At 56.2% G+C, this 14,151-nt stretch overlaps 1 protein-coding gene across 1 annotated transcript; it reads right to left on the bottom strand.

Moving 5' to 3' along the window:
- Positions 1–2,694: 2,694 nt before the first annotated feature.
- Cygb (cytoglobin) lies at positions 2,695–12,464 on the bottom strand. The gene is made up of 4 exons (XM_038328310.1): positions 12,153–12,464; positions 6,805–7,036; positions 6,319–6,482; positions 2,695–4,049 (listed from the first exon to the last, which is right to left on the bottom strand). Exons 1-4 carry the CDS (start codon positions 12,293–12,295, stop codon positions 4,016–4,018), a joined length of 573 nt encoding a protein of 190 aa, XP_038184238.1. The 5' UTR covers positions 12,296–12,464; the 3' UTR covers positions 2,695–4,015.
- Between the last annotated feature and the right edge of the window lie 1,687 nt (positions 12,465–14,151).

Here is a 14,151-nt window from a genome sequence, read left to right as displayed (position 1 = left end):
GCTGGCCTCGAACTCAGAGATCCACCTGCCTCTGCCTCCCGAGTGCTGGGATTAAAGGCGTGCGCCACCACCGCCCGGCCACACCCATCTTTTTACCTGTGTCCTTGGTATGGGATTGAGTCTTGTGCCATACCAGCACTAAGTGGCTGAGCGGTCTCCCCAGTTTGTTTATTTAGAGAAGGGTGCCCTTATATAATTTTGGCTGGCCTGGAACTTACGACGTAGTGGCCAAGGTTGCTTTGAATGTAGGATCCTTCTTTCTTAGTTTGCCAAATGCTGGGATTATACACACTTGTTATCTGGTGCCAACGCCTTCATTAATTAACTTTTTCCACTCGGTAACTGCAGGAAAATATTTCCTGTAGTTTAGGCATGTACACTTCTGTTTTTGTCTCAGGTTTCAGTAGGGTTGCATCCCTTTTGGAGTAAGGTGGAGCCAACGCTCTGCTCCCCACCCAGACCCTACGCCCACCCTCCACCCCAACCCCCCCAGCCTGGAAGCTGGCCAACTAGAGATGGTTGCTTTCTTGGGTGAAGTTCCCGCTGCAGCCAGCAGGGGGCACTGTGAGTCTGTACTGCTGGTATCTTTGTTCGAGAAGAGGCCGCCGTCTCCTCGCAACGCGCCCCCACCCCTTCGTTGCCCACGTCCCAATGGCTCTCAGGTTGAGCTCACCAGGGGAGCTGACCCAGTTGCTCGGCTTTTCAATAAGAAGGCTGGCTGCCTGCGGAGCACTGTTTGTTCTGTGCTCCAGACATTCAAAGCCCAGACGGTGCCTCTGCCTCTGGCTTAAAACCCAGTCGCCAGAATCCTGCCCCGTTCCACCCTCATCCCCAGCGGGTGGGGGGTGATGGTCTACGTCCTCTCTCGAAGGTAGGAAGCGGAGAGGGTCCTTCGCAATGGCCTGTTCCAGGATGGCTCCAGTTTCCTGCTCTAACATTCTCAAGACCACTGTGCGGAGGTCTTCTGAGGGATGGTGCCCCGTCATGACCCTCCCATACCCCACCAACTGGTTCTGGCTGGGTCCGGTTCCCCAGGGATCAGCCCTCTCGTTGCAACTTCTCTCGCAGGATTCTGCTCGGCAGCTCAGCATTCCTCCCGTGTCCTGGTTCTCAGCGCCCAGCCAGCCGGCGCTGTTCTCAACACCCCTCTTGTTTTCTGCCATGCTCCTCCTCCCTGCCTTGCAAGACAGATTTTTGCTTAACGAAGTTACTATTTCTCTTTTTGAAATGGTGTCTTGCTGTTTAGTCCAGGCTGGTCTCGAACTCTCCATCATTCTCCCTTAACCTCCCGAGAGCTGGGCGCACCCCCACACCAGGCCTCCTGTTTTAAAATCGAGGCTCTCAGCGTCTTGCCCAGTGTCACACAGCAGCGCCAAGACCGAATGTGAGCCTGGGAGGCCACCAGTCTGGCACACTCCTTCCCTGGAAGGGTCTGGCCGGCGCTGCCCTCCCGGCACCCAGCATCCTCCTTCACTTCACAGTTTACTCTTGGCCCGTGTGCTTGTCCTGCTTTCTAAGACTGCTATTTATTTATTCTTTGGATTTCCAGCATGTTTTCTGCTGTGCCAGGGCCCAGAAGATAAAGGGAGGCACAGCTCACATTCAAGTGCATGGGCTGAGAGACAAGACTTTTGCCCCTGTCAGCTGAGTCCTTCCAGACAGCAAGAAGCCTTCCCAAGGGGCAGAAGCTGTTTCCTGTTCTCCTGTACACCCACCCCACACACTACATGCAGTGACCTCCTTGATCCCTCCTCAGGGACTTGATGCTGCTGTTGTGACCATGGCCATGGGGGGATGGACAGGCCTGGCCCAGCAGCGCTTGAGAAGAGGTTCTACGCTGAGAGCTCAAGGCAGATTCCAGCAGGCTCCTTTTCAGCGGTACCTAAGGGCTGACCCTTAACCCCCAGAGCCTCAGGACCGGCATTCAACATCGAGTATGGAATGTCCGGTGTGTAGGCCTAAAAGGTCAAGGTTTAATCTTTGGTGATGTGACTGACTCATGCACACAAATAAGGTCCTTCTGCACGGACATCTAGACACGACCCCCCCATCCTCTCCCCTCCCCCTCTTCCCCAGGCTGTCCTCCAACTTGTAATCCTCCTCCGTCAGCCTGCTGAGTGCCGGGGGTGACCGGAGTGTGTCACCAAGCCCACCTCTGACATTGTGCACTTCGTTCCACACTGACCCTGCCCTGCTAGATTTCCAGGACAAAACCCAAAAGGCACTGGCTTTTTTATCCCCCAGTGGAGGTGCTGGAGATTAAGCCTAGAGCCTGGTGAACGAGTGCCAGGCTGTTCTCTTTCACTGAACTGTGTGTCCCTAGCCTTCTTTATTTTTTATTTTGAGACAAGGTCTTACTAAGGAGTTAGTTACCTATGCTGGCTTTAAACTTGGGATCCTCAGCCTTACCCCCGTGCCTCAACCTTCTGAGTAGCTGCGGGAACAGCTGCAAACCACCAGGTAGGTCCAGCTTCTCTGACTTTTTGAATAAGACAGATCCATCCCCTCCTTCATTTTCTGACTTCCTGCTTAGCCGCCGAGTGATCTGCAGTCCCGAAACCCAGAGCGCCCCCGGAGCAGCTAGGGCCAGCACAGGGGAGCCGTTTCCAATGAAAATGTTCTTATCTAGAAACACTGACCGGGGAAGAGCGAGGTGAAGGCAGGTCTCTGGGGTGGGAAAGAACAGAGGCCAGATACAGGAAGAACGGACCTGTTTAATGACACAGCTGGTTACAAACTTCAGAAACTACAAAAAGACAGGCAGTTACAGGGAGGCTGCGTGAGGATGGGACAGGTGGGGTTGCAGGCACGGCAGCCACAGCAGCAAGACATCCTCCAGGACAGAACACATGGACCAGGGAGTACACACGGGGTCCCCAGCAACGTTGAGGAGACTAGGTGGACAGGACGGCCTGGTGGCCTGGAGGAGGGCAGGAGAGGTCTCTGGTCCTGTGGCCTGGCTGCTGTCTGAAGTGAGCAGGTGAGGCTCCTTACCGAGGCTGTCCCTCACCCCTCCACACACGCATACACAGGATACAAACACTGGCTGCCGCCCCAGTGGGATCTTTTGAGCTCTTGGTGCGCCCTGGTCCCTGCCCTTCCTAGGGCAAGCCAGTCAGCCAAACCCTTGGGAAGGTGAGGGGAGCCAGATCTTATTTTTTTTTATTTTGTTTGAGACAGGGTCTGCTTGTGTAGCCCTGGCTAGTCTGCTCATCACCGTGGACACCGGGTAGAGACCATCTGACCTCGAACTTGCAGTGGTGCTCTTGGTCTCCTAGGCTCCTGCTGGGGTTACAGGTGTGTGCCACTACACTGGGCAAAGGCGATCTTTTCTTTCTTTTCTTTTTGTAGAGGGGCAGGAATGTAGAGCACTGAGCTATGGGGGCAAGCTGAGGCACCCCAACTCCACTTCCCGGCCCCACCCTCTTGAGCTGTTTCTCCATGCTCCCTGGAGTGTTGCCCAGGCACATGATGGGGATCCCCCCCCTGGGCCTCCCATAGCTGGGCAAGACTGAGGCTTCTGGGCCTGCAGCTACACATGATAGATATGTATTTATATATATATTTATATATTTATATATAGATCGTATATAGAATATATCTGTATATGTGGTAGACATGTGTGCGTGATACTCTAGATGCTGAGGTGAGCCTGCATGCTGGTGGGCAGAATGAAGGGGCTAGAGCCTTTCTGAAGTGACTCACGGGCTTGTCCTGGCTTCCCACTGGCCGCTTGCTAGGTCCCTCTCTAACAGGAAGTAGAAAAGCTAAGATGGGTGCACCCCCTGCTGGGGAGGCAGGAGGGTCCCCACTGCTAGGTTCAGCATCAAGGTAGCTAGTCCCACCTCCCAGCAGCCTGGGGGGGACCAGGGCCATGAGGAAGGCCTCCTTTCGGGAAGTTGAGTCGGGATTCCTCCAGCTTCCTTGGCACCCAGAAATGGAAGGTCAAGGAGTGTCTTCAGAATTCAGCCTTCTGCCCAAAGTGCTGCCAGGGAGAGGGGGGCTGGGAGGGGTCCTATGGCCCCGAAGAGGGCAGCGTGGTCGGTGGGCTGTGGATGAGACAAATGAAGGGGACAGATTATAGGGGTCAGTGGGGGAAGGCCAAAGGGGACACCTGGGGCACTGGGAGGGGGGACCGGGAATCATGAGATGGGGCACTTTCGGCTGAGAGACCCAACACGGTTGCACAATTCCCCATTATCTCCAACCTATGGTGCTACCTCAGACTAGTCTGGTAGCCCAGGAGAGGAGAGACCTGGACCTGTCAGGGAGTACAGCGGGTGTGGCCAGCGTCTGACCTGTTGATTACCAAACACCACACACAGATGGGAACTCGTTTCTCTTCCTTTGGAAACGGGATGTGTGCGCTTGTCCTAGCAGAGGGCTCCCTGGCTTCCGCATAGTGTCTCAGCTGTGAAACTCCTTTTAGCTCCCTGGCCGTCACATCCCCCTGCCCCAGCGCCCCTCCACCCACACAGAGCTACACACCCGGAGGCAGAGACAGTTCAATAAACAGTGGTGTCTGGCTCAGTGTTTCCCTGATAAGAGAAGCTGGACTTCTAGAAGTCAGCCCTAAAACTCCACTCCACCCTGTGAGGCAAGGGGAGGTCCTGGAATGGGTTGGGACCTGCAGGCCCTGGCCCATGCCTAAGACCCCAGGAGACCAGAGATGGGGACAGAGGCTGTCAAGGGACATGAGGGGGCAATTCCACATTGTGGCAGCTGGGGAAGCCCAGTATGGGTGCTCAGGCCCAGGTGAGGTAGCTAGCCCCTGGGCTGTCTGGCCCCTGCATCATCCACTCTCACTCAGCCCACTAGGACCAAAGAGGGGCAAGATGATGTTTGAGGTTTGGCTAGCGCTGAGTCCCTGGAGTCCAGCTGGGGCAGGAGCAGGAAGACTCCAGCCATGTGTTTCTGATTCACTGGGGCTCGCTGGCCAGTTCTCCCCACCGTCCCTCTAGGCCCTGTAAAAAGCTCTTTTCTCCAAAAGCAGGAAGTCTTGTGTCATGGCCGTAAACAAACTCATCTTGGGCGGCAGAGCCTGCCTGGGGAGGAGAGTTGGGGGGGAGAGCGAACCCCTCCACTGCCTCCCCTCCCACAATCTCCTCCCTGGTCTCTCTCAGTGGCAGCTGGAGGGAACCACAATTTTCCAAGCTTGGCCGATGCCCTTCTTTGGCAGGTAAACCTCTTTTCACCTCTCATTTACTCCAGAATCTGGGGCGGGCCAGGTCCAGCTGTACACATCTGGACTTGACCTGGCTGCAACTAGCAATTCCTGAGAACTCCACTGTGCTCTCCTGGGGAGCTGCTGATGGTGGGGGAGGCACAATTTGACTGGTTGGTCCCTGGCAGGAAGGGCAACAGGCCTGGCCTCTCCCCGCCCTTAGGGACCTCCTCTGCAGAGCGGGTGGGGAGGTCCGTAAACAGGAGGTGGCACGGGGGCCTTGGAAGGGCCTGAGGAGACAGTGCCTTTTCCATGGGAAACTGCTGGGAATGTTTCTCTACAACACGTGTCCCAAGCCGCTGGCTGACCCCTAGTTCCTGTTCCCGCCTCCGCTCCTCTCCTTCCTACTTCGGCCCTGGCTCTGTCCTTCCATTTGGCTCCCAGAGTCAGCTGCCTCCCGGGGGTCTGGGGGGTCTGAGTGTTCCCAGCCGCCACATCACCACATCGGAAGGCCAGCCCTCGCTGCACTCCCAGCCAGCAGGAGTCACTGAGTCCGTCCGTCTGCCCTGTTGGAGCCTAGAAGTGGGTGCTGTCCTCTAGTCAGACTGGAAGTAAACATCTCCTAGTTTTGTCCATATGAGTGACACTCATGGAGGTCCCTTGTGGGCCTGGGCATGTGTATGTGTCCTCGTGACCCTCCTGGCTCCAGCTCTGTTGAGGCAGTGAGTTGTATGGAAGCACCTTCGGGTGAGCATGAGATGAGGAACAGGCCTAAAGGATTGGTACAGAGGAAGGGGTGGGGCTGGCCCATGCTGCTCTGAGTCTGAGGAGCCAACGCCCCACCAGGAGACAGTCATAGCCTTGGGTGACCTGAGCCATCCCTGCTCCAGACACAGAGAAGCACTGCCCAGACAAACCAACTTGGAGTTCTCAACTCTGTGCAGCCAAGAGCAGGGGCTGAGCAGAAGCGGGCCTGAAGTCAGAAGGACGCTGCCACGCAGGCCCTTTTTGGGGTGCCTGCCATTAACTGTATCAGACTCCTGCGTCTGCATGCCCCAGCAGTCAGTCCCTGGTCCCAGGAGAGATGGGAAGCCTAGGGGATGAGACAGGACATAGCAGGGAGACTGCCCAGCCCACCCTCACCCCCTCCTCACGTGGTGGTGTTGGGGACCTGCTGTACCCAGCCCACTTCCTTGTAGGCAGCGGTCACATGGCTGTAGATGAGACCACGCAGCTTGGCCCAGGCTTTCTGCGTCTCAGGAGGGAAGTCATTGGCAAACTCCTCGGCGATCACCTCCAGAATGACCCCAGAGAGAATCTGGGGGCAAAGGAGGGAAGGAGGAGTAAACGCCTGGGCATCCTGCCTCCCGCCGTCCCCAGGATCCCTGAGAGCCCGCATTGGCCTGTGTGGCGGCACAGACTGGTGGTTACCGAAGCCCATGTTCTTAAGACAAGGACTGTGCTGGAGACGTCTTTCTCTCCTGCTGCCGTGCCTTGCCTGCCGCAGCCTCTCCAAGGGAGCAGGCTGGCAGCACCGTAGCCATCTCTGCTATTCAGGATCCCTCCCGGAGGCACAGGCTGTAGGGAGCTGTGGCCCAATGGCCTGCAGGCTCTGGACAAGAGTAAATGCAAGGACATACCTTGAAGTACACAGGTTCCACCTTGTGCTTGAGGGCGTGGGCCTTGCCCACCAGGGCGAGCACAGAGGACACCTTCTCGGGGTCATGCAGGTTCTCCACGACAGTGTTGAGGGCCCCCATGACCCGGCAGGCGTGCTTCCGCAGCTGGGGACTCCTCTCCATCTCCAAGGGGTCCTCCATGTGTCTAAACTGGCTGAAGTACTGCTTGGCTGATGGGAAGTTCACAAAGAACCTGGCAGGAGGAAGAGGGTGAGCGCTGAAGTGGGGGGTTTCTTCTAAATCCTGCTGGAATGGCCAAGATGGAGTCAGGGTAGGAGAGGCAGGCATGCTCCCACACCGAGAATGGTTTTCACTCTCATACAGAGCTGCCCTTCCATCACAGGCTCTCCCTCTGGCCAGGTCCTGCCGGGACCACCTGCTGGACCTGTTTAGGCTGGCAGCCTCTTGTGCCAGGCCACCGTCTGCCTTGCTTCTTGAGTGTTCTCTGAGCCTACACCCCACTGAGGCCTGCTCTGGTCACTGAGAGAGATTCTGGGACAATTGTTTTAGGTTGGTTTTTGTTTCTTTGGCTGGTTGGTTTTTGGTTTTTGAGATACAGTTTCTCTGGGTAGCCCTGGCTGTCCTGGAACTCACTCTGTAGACCAGGCTGGCCTGGCACGGAAAGAGATCCTCCCACCTCTGCCTCCTGAGTGCTGGGATTAAAGGCGTGTGCCACCACCACCCAGCAATTGTTTTAGTTTTTAATTAAAGACTCATCATGCTGCCCAGGATGACCCTGAACTCCTGGGCTCAAACAATCCTGCCTCAGCCTCCCAAGTACAAGCCACTGTAACCACCTTCACTTCTTCCTCGTCTTTTCTGAGACAAGCTTGAACCGAGCATATTGGTTGGTCTGGATCTCTGGGTAGGCCAGGGCGGCTTTGAAACTCACAGTGTTCCTGCCGCTTTTGCCTCCTGAGTGCTGGCGTTACGGGCATGCACCGCCGTGCTCCCCGCCCATATGCCCATACCCAGCTCCTTATGTAAGCTTTCTCTCAGTGCTGGGGACTGAATCCTGGGCCTGGTGCTTCCTAGGCAGGTGAGCGCCCGTTATTTATCTTCTCTAAGTGTCGGGTTCCTCATCCATAAGATGGGCGTCAGCGTTCCTAGGCTGTGGGGGCCAAGTATAAAGGAAAGGGCTTGTCGTCACAAGGGTTGACAAGGTGTCCTGGCGCCATCCTTAGAAGAGAGGGGGCGCCCTCATTGTGAACAAAGTGAGGCCAGGGTGACCTAACTGTGCTCACTCAGCCAGTGAAGAGCCGACAAGAGACACCCTATTCCCCCATCTCAGGCGCTTTCTCCTTGATGCCCCGCAGCAAATACTAATTTAAACAATTGATTTTGCCTTTGTGGTATGGTTTGTAATTATCTGTGAGATCTTGAACTCATGGACATAGCCTGTCTCTGCCTCTCAAATGATGGGATTGGAGGCATGGACCACCACACCCCCCACAAAAAAAAAATCCCTCGAAGCAGAATTTGGACTTTCCTGGGACTGGCCATCTCCTGCTCTAGTTTATCTAGATGGGTTCAATCCCCCCCTCCCAGACTTCTTACATTACATCATTCTCATACTTAATTGGCTCCCTAGTTTTACACCCAAGTCAGATGCCGCAGACTTCTTATGAACTGTGCCCATCTGCTTCCCCAGTCCCATGTCTCCACGCCTCTGCCCAGAGTCCTCCATCCCAGTTCGACAACTGCACTTACCATTGGCCAGCCTTCCTTTCCGTGAAACAGGATGCCTGACACATCCCGCATGCCAGACCTGCCCCTCTCTGGCTACCCAGTGTGGCCTTCCTGCCACAGCTATTAGTGCCACCGGGTAGGTTTCTCTGCTACCCTTTGAGTCTGTTAGACCAGACCCCACACGGTAAGTGGAGGCGGGGTCTCACAAGTGCTCTGATCCATCACCCCAGCCTATGGGCCCCCTAGCTGGGACTCAATGAGAGACTATTTCCTTAATGATTCCTCAGAAAGTGTGTAAAGTATCCTGACCTGTGTTGCTGAGTGTCACCACCCTCTGTCTGTCTGTCTGAGGCATCAGAGGAAGCTCACAACTTGTGGCTCGGGCCTGAGAGTCTGATGTGAGGGAGATAGACACAGAACATCTGGCCGGCCAGCCCTTCTGAGGCTACAGCTGCTTTTGGCAGGAAGGTTCTGACTGGGTGTCCAGAGCACTGTCCATGTGGGGAAGGCGAGGGACCTGGTTGGATGCTGAGTGTGACCTTGGACAAACACTTTGTGATTCCCTCCTCTTGTCTGTAAGAGTTTGAGAAAACTTCCACAGCTGGCTTCTTCAGAGGTACCCGGGTGTGGACCAAGGTGGCAGCAGGCCTGAAAATACACAGGATTTCTCTGGAAGCTTTTAATGAGAGACACATGAGGAAAGATGCCTCGGTGGATAGGGAGACAAGCCAGTGGGTCGAATCACTCACTGCACAAGCCTGGCAACCAAGCTTGGTTCCCAGAATGTGTAAAAACCAAAGGCAGGATGCCACGGCACACGGGTACCCCTAGCACTCCTAGCAGTGAGACAGGGTCTCTCAGACACAGCGTGGTGGCAGGAACAAGAGAGACACTCCCTCAACAAGGTGGAAGGAGAGAATTGGCTCTGGAGAGCTGTCCTTTGATTTCCACATGGCATACAAGCATGTTCCCACCCTTACACAAAATAATAAGCATCTCAGGCTTTTTGGTTTTCACAATTGCAAAAAACTAAGAAACAAATTAATGGCGGGGTATGGCATGGCATGTTGCAATCTGCAAGGCTTCTCTTATAGTATTTAGTTGCTGCAGCCTAGAAACTCTTTCCTCTCCCCAAGCAGGGCGTCCCAGGGGACACTCATTGAGCATTTACTATCCCCTCAGCTTATGGATCAGGAACTGGCTGGTCACCAAGGCTGCCCAAGAGGCAGCAACAGAATGGACCAGACTTCAACGCTGCTGGCCAGGGACCGCAGGCCAGGGATCGCAGGCCAGGAATGGGTCCTGAGCGCAGGTCTCCTGCCTCAACCCAGCATCACCATGTGTGGCCCTGAGGGAGGACCTTCCTAGGGAGTAGGGGCCCTGAGCTCTGCTGTCATCCTGGCTTCCCCTCCAGCCTGTGTTTCCTCCCACCCCTCCCTGGCTGGCTTGAGCTGCCAGGGAGAAGCCTCAGCAGCCAGTCTTGGGGAGTTTCTCAGCTCCCAGAGGCATCTGGGCTTCCAAGAGCCTGAAATAGGCTTGTCTATGTATGAGGGGGAAGGTGTCAGCATTACAACCAAGAGGGAGGGTGGTGTTCCCTCCTCGGGTTCCTCTCTCACAAGGACTGGAAACATGGGGGTCTGCCTCAGACCCTAAGGCAGCTAGCAAGCTCCTCCTCTATTTGATCACCAGGAACTCCCTCCTGCTAGTAACCAGCCTCCTCCTTGCCCCCTACCCTGCAGGCTGAGTGGGTAGTAGGGACAGAAATGGGGGAGGGGTGGTCAGAGGGCCTGGTCCTGTGGATGAACATTTGGGGCTTGTCAGAACATGAGTTTGTGAGCGAGATCTACGGATGGGTCCCATGAAGCTATGAGAAGCTAGGGGTCTTGGCTTTGCCCCCTTCTATTGGCCAGGCCTAGGGCAGATAGTTGTAGGGCGGCATTTGGAGTCATGGGGAGTGGCTGGGGTTGTCCAGTGTTGGCCTGGGGTTGTCAGGCTGACTTTGGAGTTAGGTGAGGTGTGGTTGTTGGGAAGCTTGGCAAACTAGATCTGTCAGCCATCTCTGGTCTTCTCAGAGTCACTGTGGGTTTCTGAGTAGTAAGTCTATCAGCAAGTACCTTTCCCAGCCAGGCCTGGTCTCTGGGTGTCAGGGAGCGAACCGAGGAAGAAAGGGCTCCCAGGGTACAGAATGAACCTTGCTCTCAGATCCTGTTCTTTTGTGCCCTCTCTTCCTCAATTCCTGGGGGAGCCACTCACTGACATCTCCAGGTCCTACGGGCCTTGCCTTGTTTCCCCTTGGTGCCTACATGTGCTTTGTGGGCCTAGGGGTGCAACACAAGGGCTGAGAGCAGCTCTCTGGGAATGCGGCTGGCGCATCTGAGGCTCCACTCCCCACTGTGAGTTTGTGTGTGGGTGCCCACACTGCCAATCTGTCTGCAGCTTCGGGATCCCAGTGGCCCTCCTTGGTTCCCGCCAGCAGGGCAGTGAGCTCTGAAACAGCCTCCCCTTCCTCTTCCTCAGGAACTCTCCCCCAATTCCTCTAAAACTCTTCTGCTCTTTTCCTCCAAAATCTACTTCTGAGTTGGAATCCAGGCATATCAGCGGGGAGCTGGGTAAGTCCCTGGCTTGCTGGAGGCAGAGGCAGAAGGGGAGGAGAAGAGCCGGGGAAGGGGCCAGGACTGGAAAGTGGACACCCGCCCGCCACAGCGATCCGTCCTCCCCAGGAGTCACCCGGTCTTCACAAAAGGCTGCCCTGCTCTGCCCTAGGTTTGACAGTCTCCCCCTGCCAAGAGTGGGTGCTCCTGGGTCCAACGTGTGTGGGAAAGTCCAGGTGTGATTTGTAACTAGTCAGTGTCTAGCTTGTGGGGTTTGGGGATATTAGCCGTGCAGGTGTGTAAATACAGCATCGCTTAGCCTGGGGGACCTCAGGGATCCTGGGGACGGACACTACTGTATACCTATCTGGCTGGGGGGTCCAGAATGGGGCCCTGTCTCCTGAAAGCCACCCCCCAAAAAAAGAACCCTAACAAACTCAGCCAGGATTGCATCCTAAAGCCTACTGGTTTCACTCACCGGTGTCACCTGCAGCTTGCACTGGTCTCACTTTTGGGGCCCGGGAGGGACAACTGGGCAGCTGGGCCTCTTGACCTCTAGTTCCCTGCTCACTGCTGCGCTCTTCCAAAGGGCCGAGCTGGACAGGGCGTTCTGTATCCTATTTAAACCCTTTCCTGGCTGAACCTCAGTTTCTCTGTCTGTCTCTAAAACGGGGAGTCGTCTCTAAAACGGGGAGTCCCTACCGTTCCCTTTGATGGGCTGGTCAGAGGACCGTACATCTCAGTTGGGTCGCTAGGGTCACTCATGAGGAAGACCGACTGGGATGGGTGAGTTCTGAGGCTAGAGGAACCAAGTGCCCTCCCGCGTCTAGTTCCTCGCGAGCCCAAAGCCCCGGGCCAGGAAGAAATCAGCTAGGGTTTCCATCGCCCCAAGGCGCCCCCTCTACCATGACCCGTCTCCAATCGCTGGGGAGGTGGCGCCGGAGCTCGCAGCGGGCCGAGCCCGCCTCTGCCCGCAGCCGTTGTCACCCTCCCTGTCCTGGGCCCCGCCAAGCCGGGAGCGACACCTACCTCACCAGGATGGCCACCCCCACGTCCTCGCAGTTGGCATACAGCCGGGCCCACGTAGCCTGCACCGCCTTCCTCTCCGCCTCGGACAGCTCCTCGCTCCGGTCCCTGCGCTCTCTCTCCATGTCGCCCGGCACTTTCTCCATGAGCAGCTCCGAGCCCAGCGCGGCTTCGCTAGGCGGCGGGAGCGAGGAGTCAGAACCGAGGCCGGTGAATGCGAGGCGGGCGGGAGGGCTTGGAGTAGAGCGCCGGAGGGAGGGAGCGAGCGTGTGTGTCTGTGCGCGTCGGGTGTGTGTGCGCGCGTGTGTGTGTGCGTGTGTGTGTGTGTGTGTGCGCGCGCGCGCGTGTGTGCAGGGTATATGTGCGGGGGGCGGGGGACTGCGAGCTGGGGGCGGGGATGTGGTCTGCTGGGGAAAAAAAATGTTTAAAAAAATGAATCCTTTCCAAATCCCCAGTCCTGTGTCGCGGAGCCAATTCTGGCAAGGTGAAGGTTGGGCGGGATGGGGGCGTCGCGGTTGGCGTCTGCCCGCCTGCCCACCCACCCGCCAGCAAGGCCACCGCGGTCCTCGCTGGGAGAGGTAGGTGTGGCCAATGTGCAGAAGGGGCTGGGAGGACCAGGGGCGTCACGCGAGTGCGCCCCCGGTCTGGTGCGGGGCTGGGGGCACAGGGATCGGACTCCCGATGCGCGGTGTCTGGACCTGTGCGTGTGCGTACCCTTCACGGGGTAGGGAACTGACTCAAAGTCAAACACATCCAGGCATTGCTTCCCGTAGCCTGCTGGAGAGGACACGAACTTGCAGACAAACCTGGGCTTCCCTTGTAGTCCCTGTAGTCCCGCTGCTCCTGAGCCTAAGATTGGGCCCAAGGCACTGTTCTCAGACCTGGGGACCCCAAGTTCTGGCAGTCTTCCTTCTCATCTACCATTCCTGCTGGTTCTCTGAACTTGAACGCAAGCCCAGTCTGGGGAACTAAGGGCCCGTACCCCCTTTCTTTCCCACCAATGCCAAACCCAAAACCAAGCAGGAAGGAAGTTCCAAGACACTGTCCTGAATTCTGGCCCTGGCCTTAGTGAGGCTTCATGCGACAGTGACAGCCAGGAGTGATAGAGAGGAGCTGGGCAGCCAGAACTCATAGGCGCAGGACAGTGGAGACATGTCACCATCAAAGATTCAATTTGGAAACCATTAGGCAAATCCATCATCATAGACTGTTCGTGGAGGGGCGAGATTGGGACAGAGTGGAGGATTGCCCTGTCTTGAGGGACCCAGAAACTTCATCCTGCCAGAGGTGCTCAGGTCTGGGCATGGGCAGAGGGAACCCTGAGACCACACGGGTTGACCCAGATGACTGAGGTGGCCCTGGTTCTCCCCAGGGCTCCCTGTTAGCCCTTACCCTGCTCAGAAGTAAGGGAGATAGGAGCCCTATTGCCCAGAAGGTGGCTCTCCTCTTCAGCTTTGGTTCCTGTTGATTTAAGGCCTTTAAAAGTTCTTGCTGGCTCCCAAAGCCTTGATGATCTGAGTTCCATCCCTGGGACCCACATGGGGAAGGAAATGACTCTTGCAAATTATCCTCTGACTTCCACATGCACCTCTCTCTCTCTCTCTCTCTCTCTCTCTCTCTCTCTCTCTCTCTCTCTCTCTCTCTCTCTCTCTCCCTCCCTCCCTCCCCCTCTCCCCCTCTGTCTTGCACACACACAATAATGATAATAACAAAAAATTAAAAATCTAAAAGATAAAATCAGACTTTAAGGTTTGGGGTTCAGTCCTGATGATCACCAAGTACCTTTACAGGCCCTCCCTGAGAAGCTCAGTGTTGGGGTGGCTGATGGGGCACCCGGGCAGGACGCATTACCTCCCATGGTTAGGAACGGAAACAAAGGTCTTAGAAAGGATGGAGGACAGTGTGCGTTCGGGTCCTGACATCACTCGGTGCATGTCCCCGCCCTGCCCTGCCAACTCCCTTCTCCTTCCTGAGACCAGAGCAGCTGCCCAGGAGGTCCTGG

This window comes from Arvicola amphibius, chromosome 4, assembly GCF_903992535.2.
Source record: "Arvicola amphibius chromosome 4, mArvAmp1.2, whole genome shotgun sequence".
Taxonomy (NCBI): Eukaryota; Metazoa; Chordata; class Mammalia; order Rodentia; family Cricetidae; genus Arvicola; species Arvicola amphibius.
Note: the sequence above shows the minus strand (reverse complement) of the source record. Positions and strands in the feature narration are given on the sequence as shown.

Excerpts from the sequence above, each read along its gene's own strand:
- Cygb (XM_038328310.1), bottom strand. The coding sequence starts at position 12,295 with ATGGAGAAAGTGCCGGGCGACATGGAGAGAGAGCGCAGGGACCGGAGC. Across the intron at positions 7,037-12,152 it reads GGGGTGGCCATCCTGGTGAG|GTTCTTTGTGAACTTCCCAT; the intron begins GTAGGTGTCGCT and ends TCCTCCTGCCAG. Across the intron at positions 6,483-6,804 it reads TGGAACCTGTGTACTTCAAG|ATTCTCTCTGGGGTCATTCT; the intron begins GTATGTCCTTGC and ends CTTTGCCCCCAG.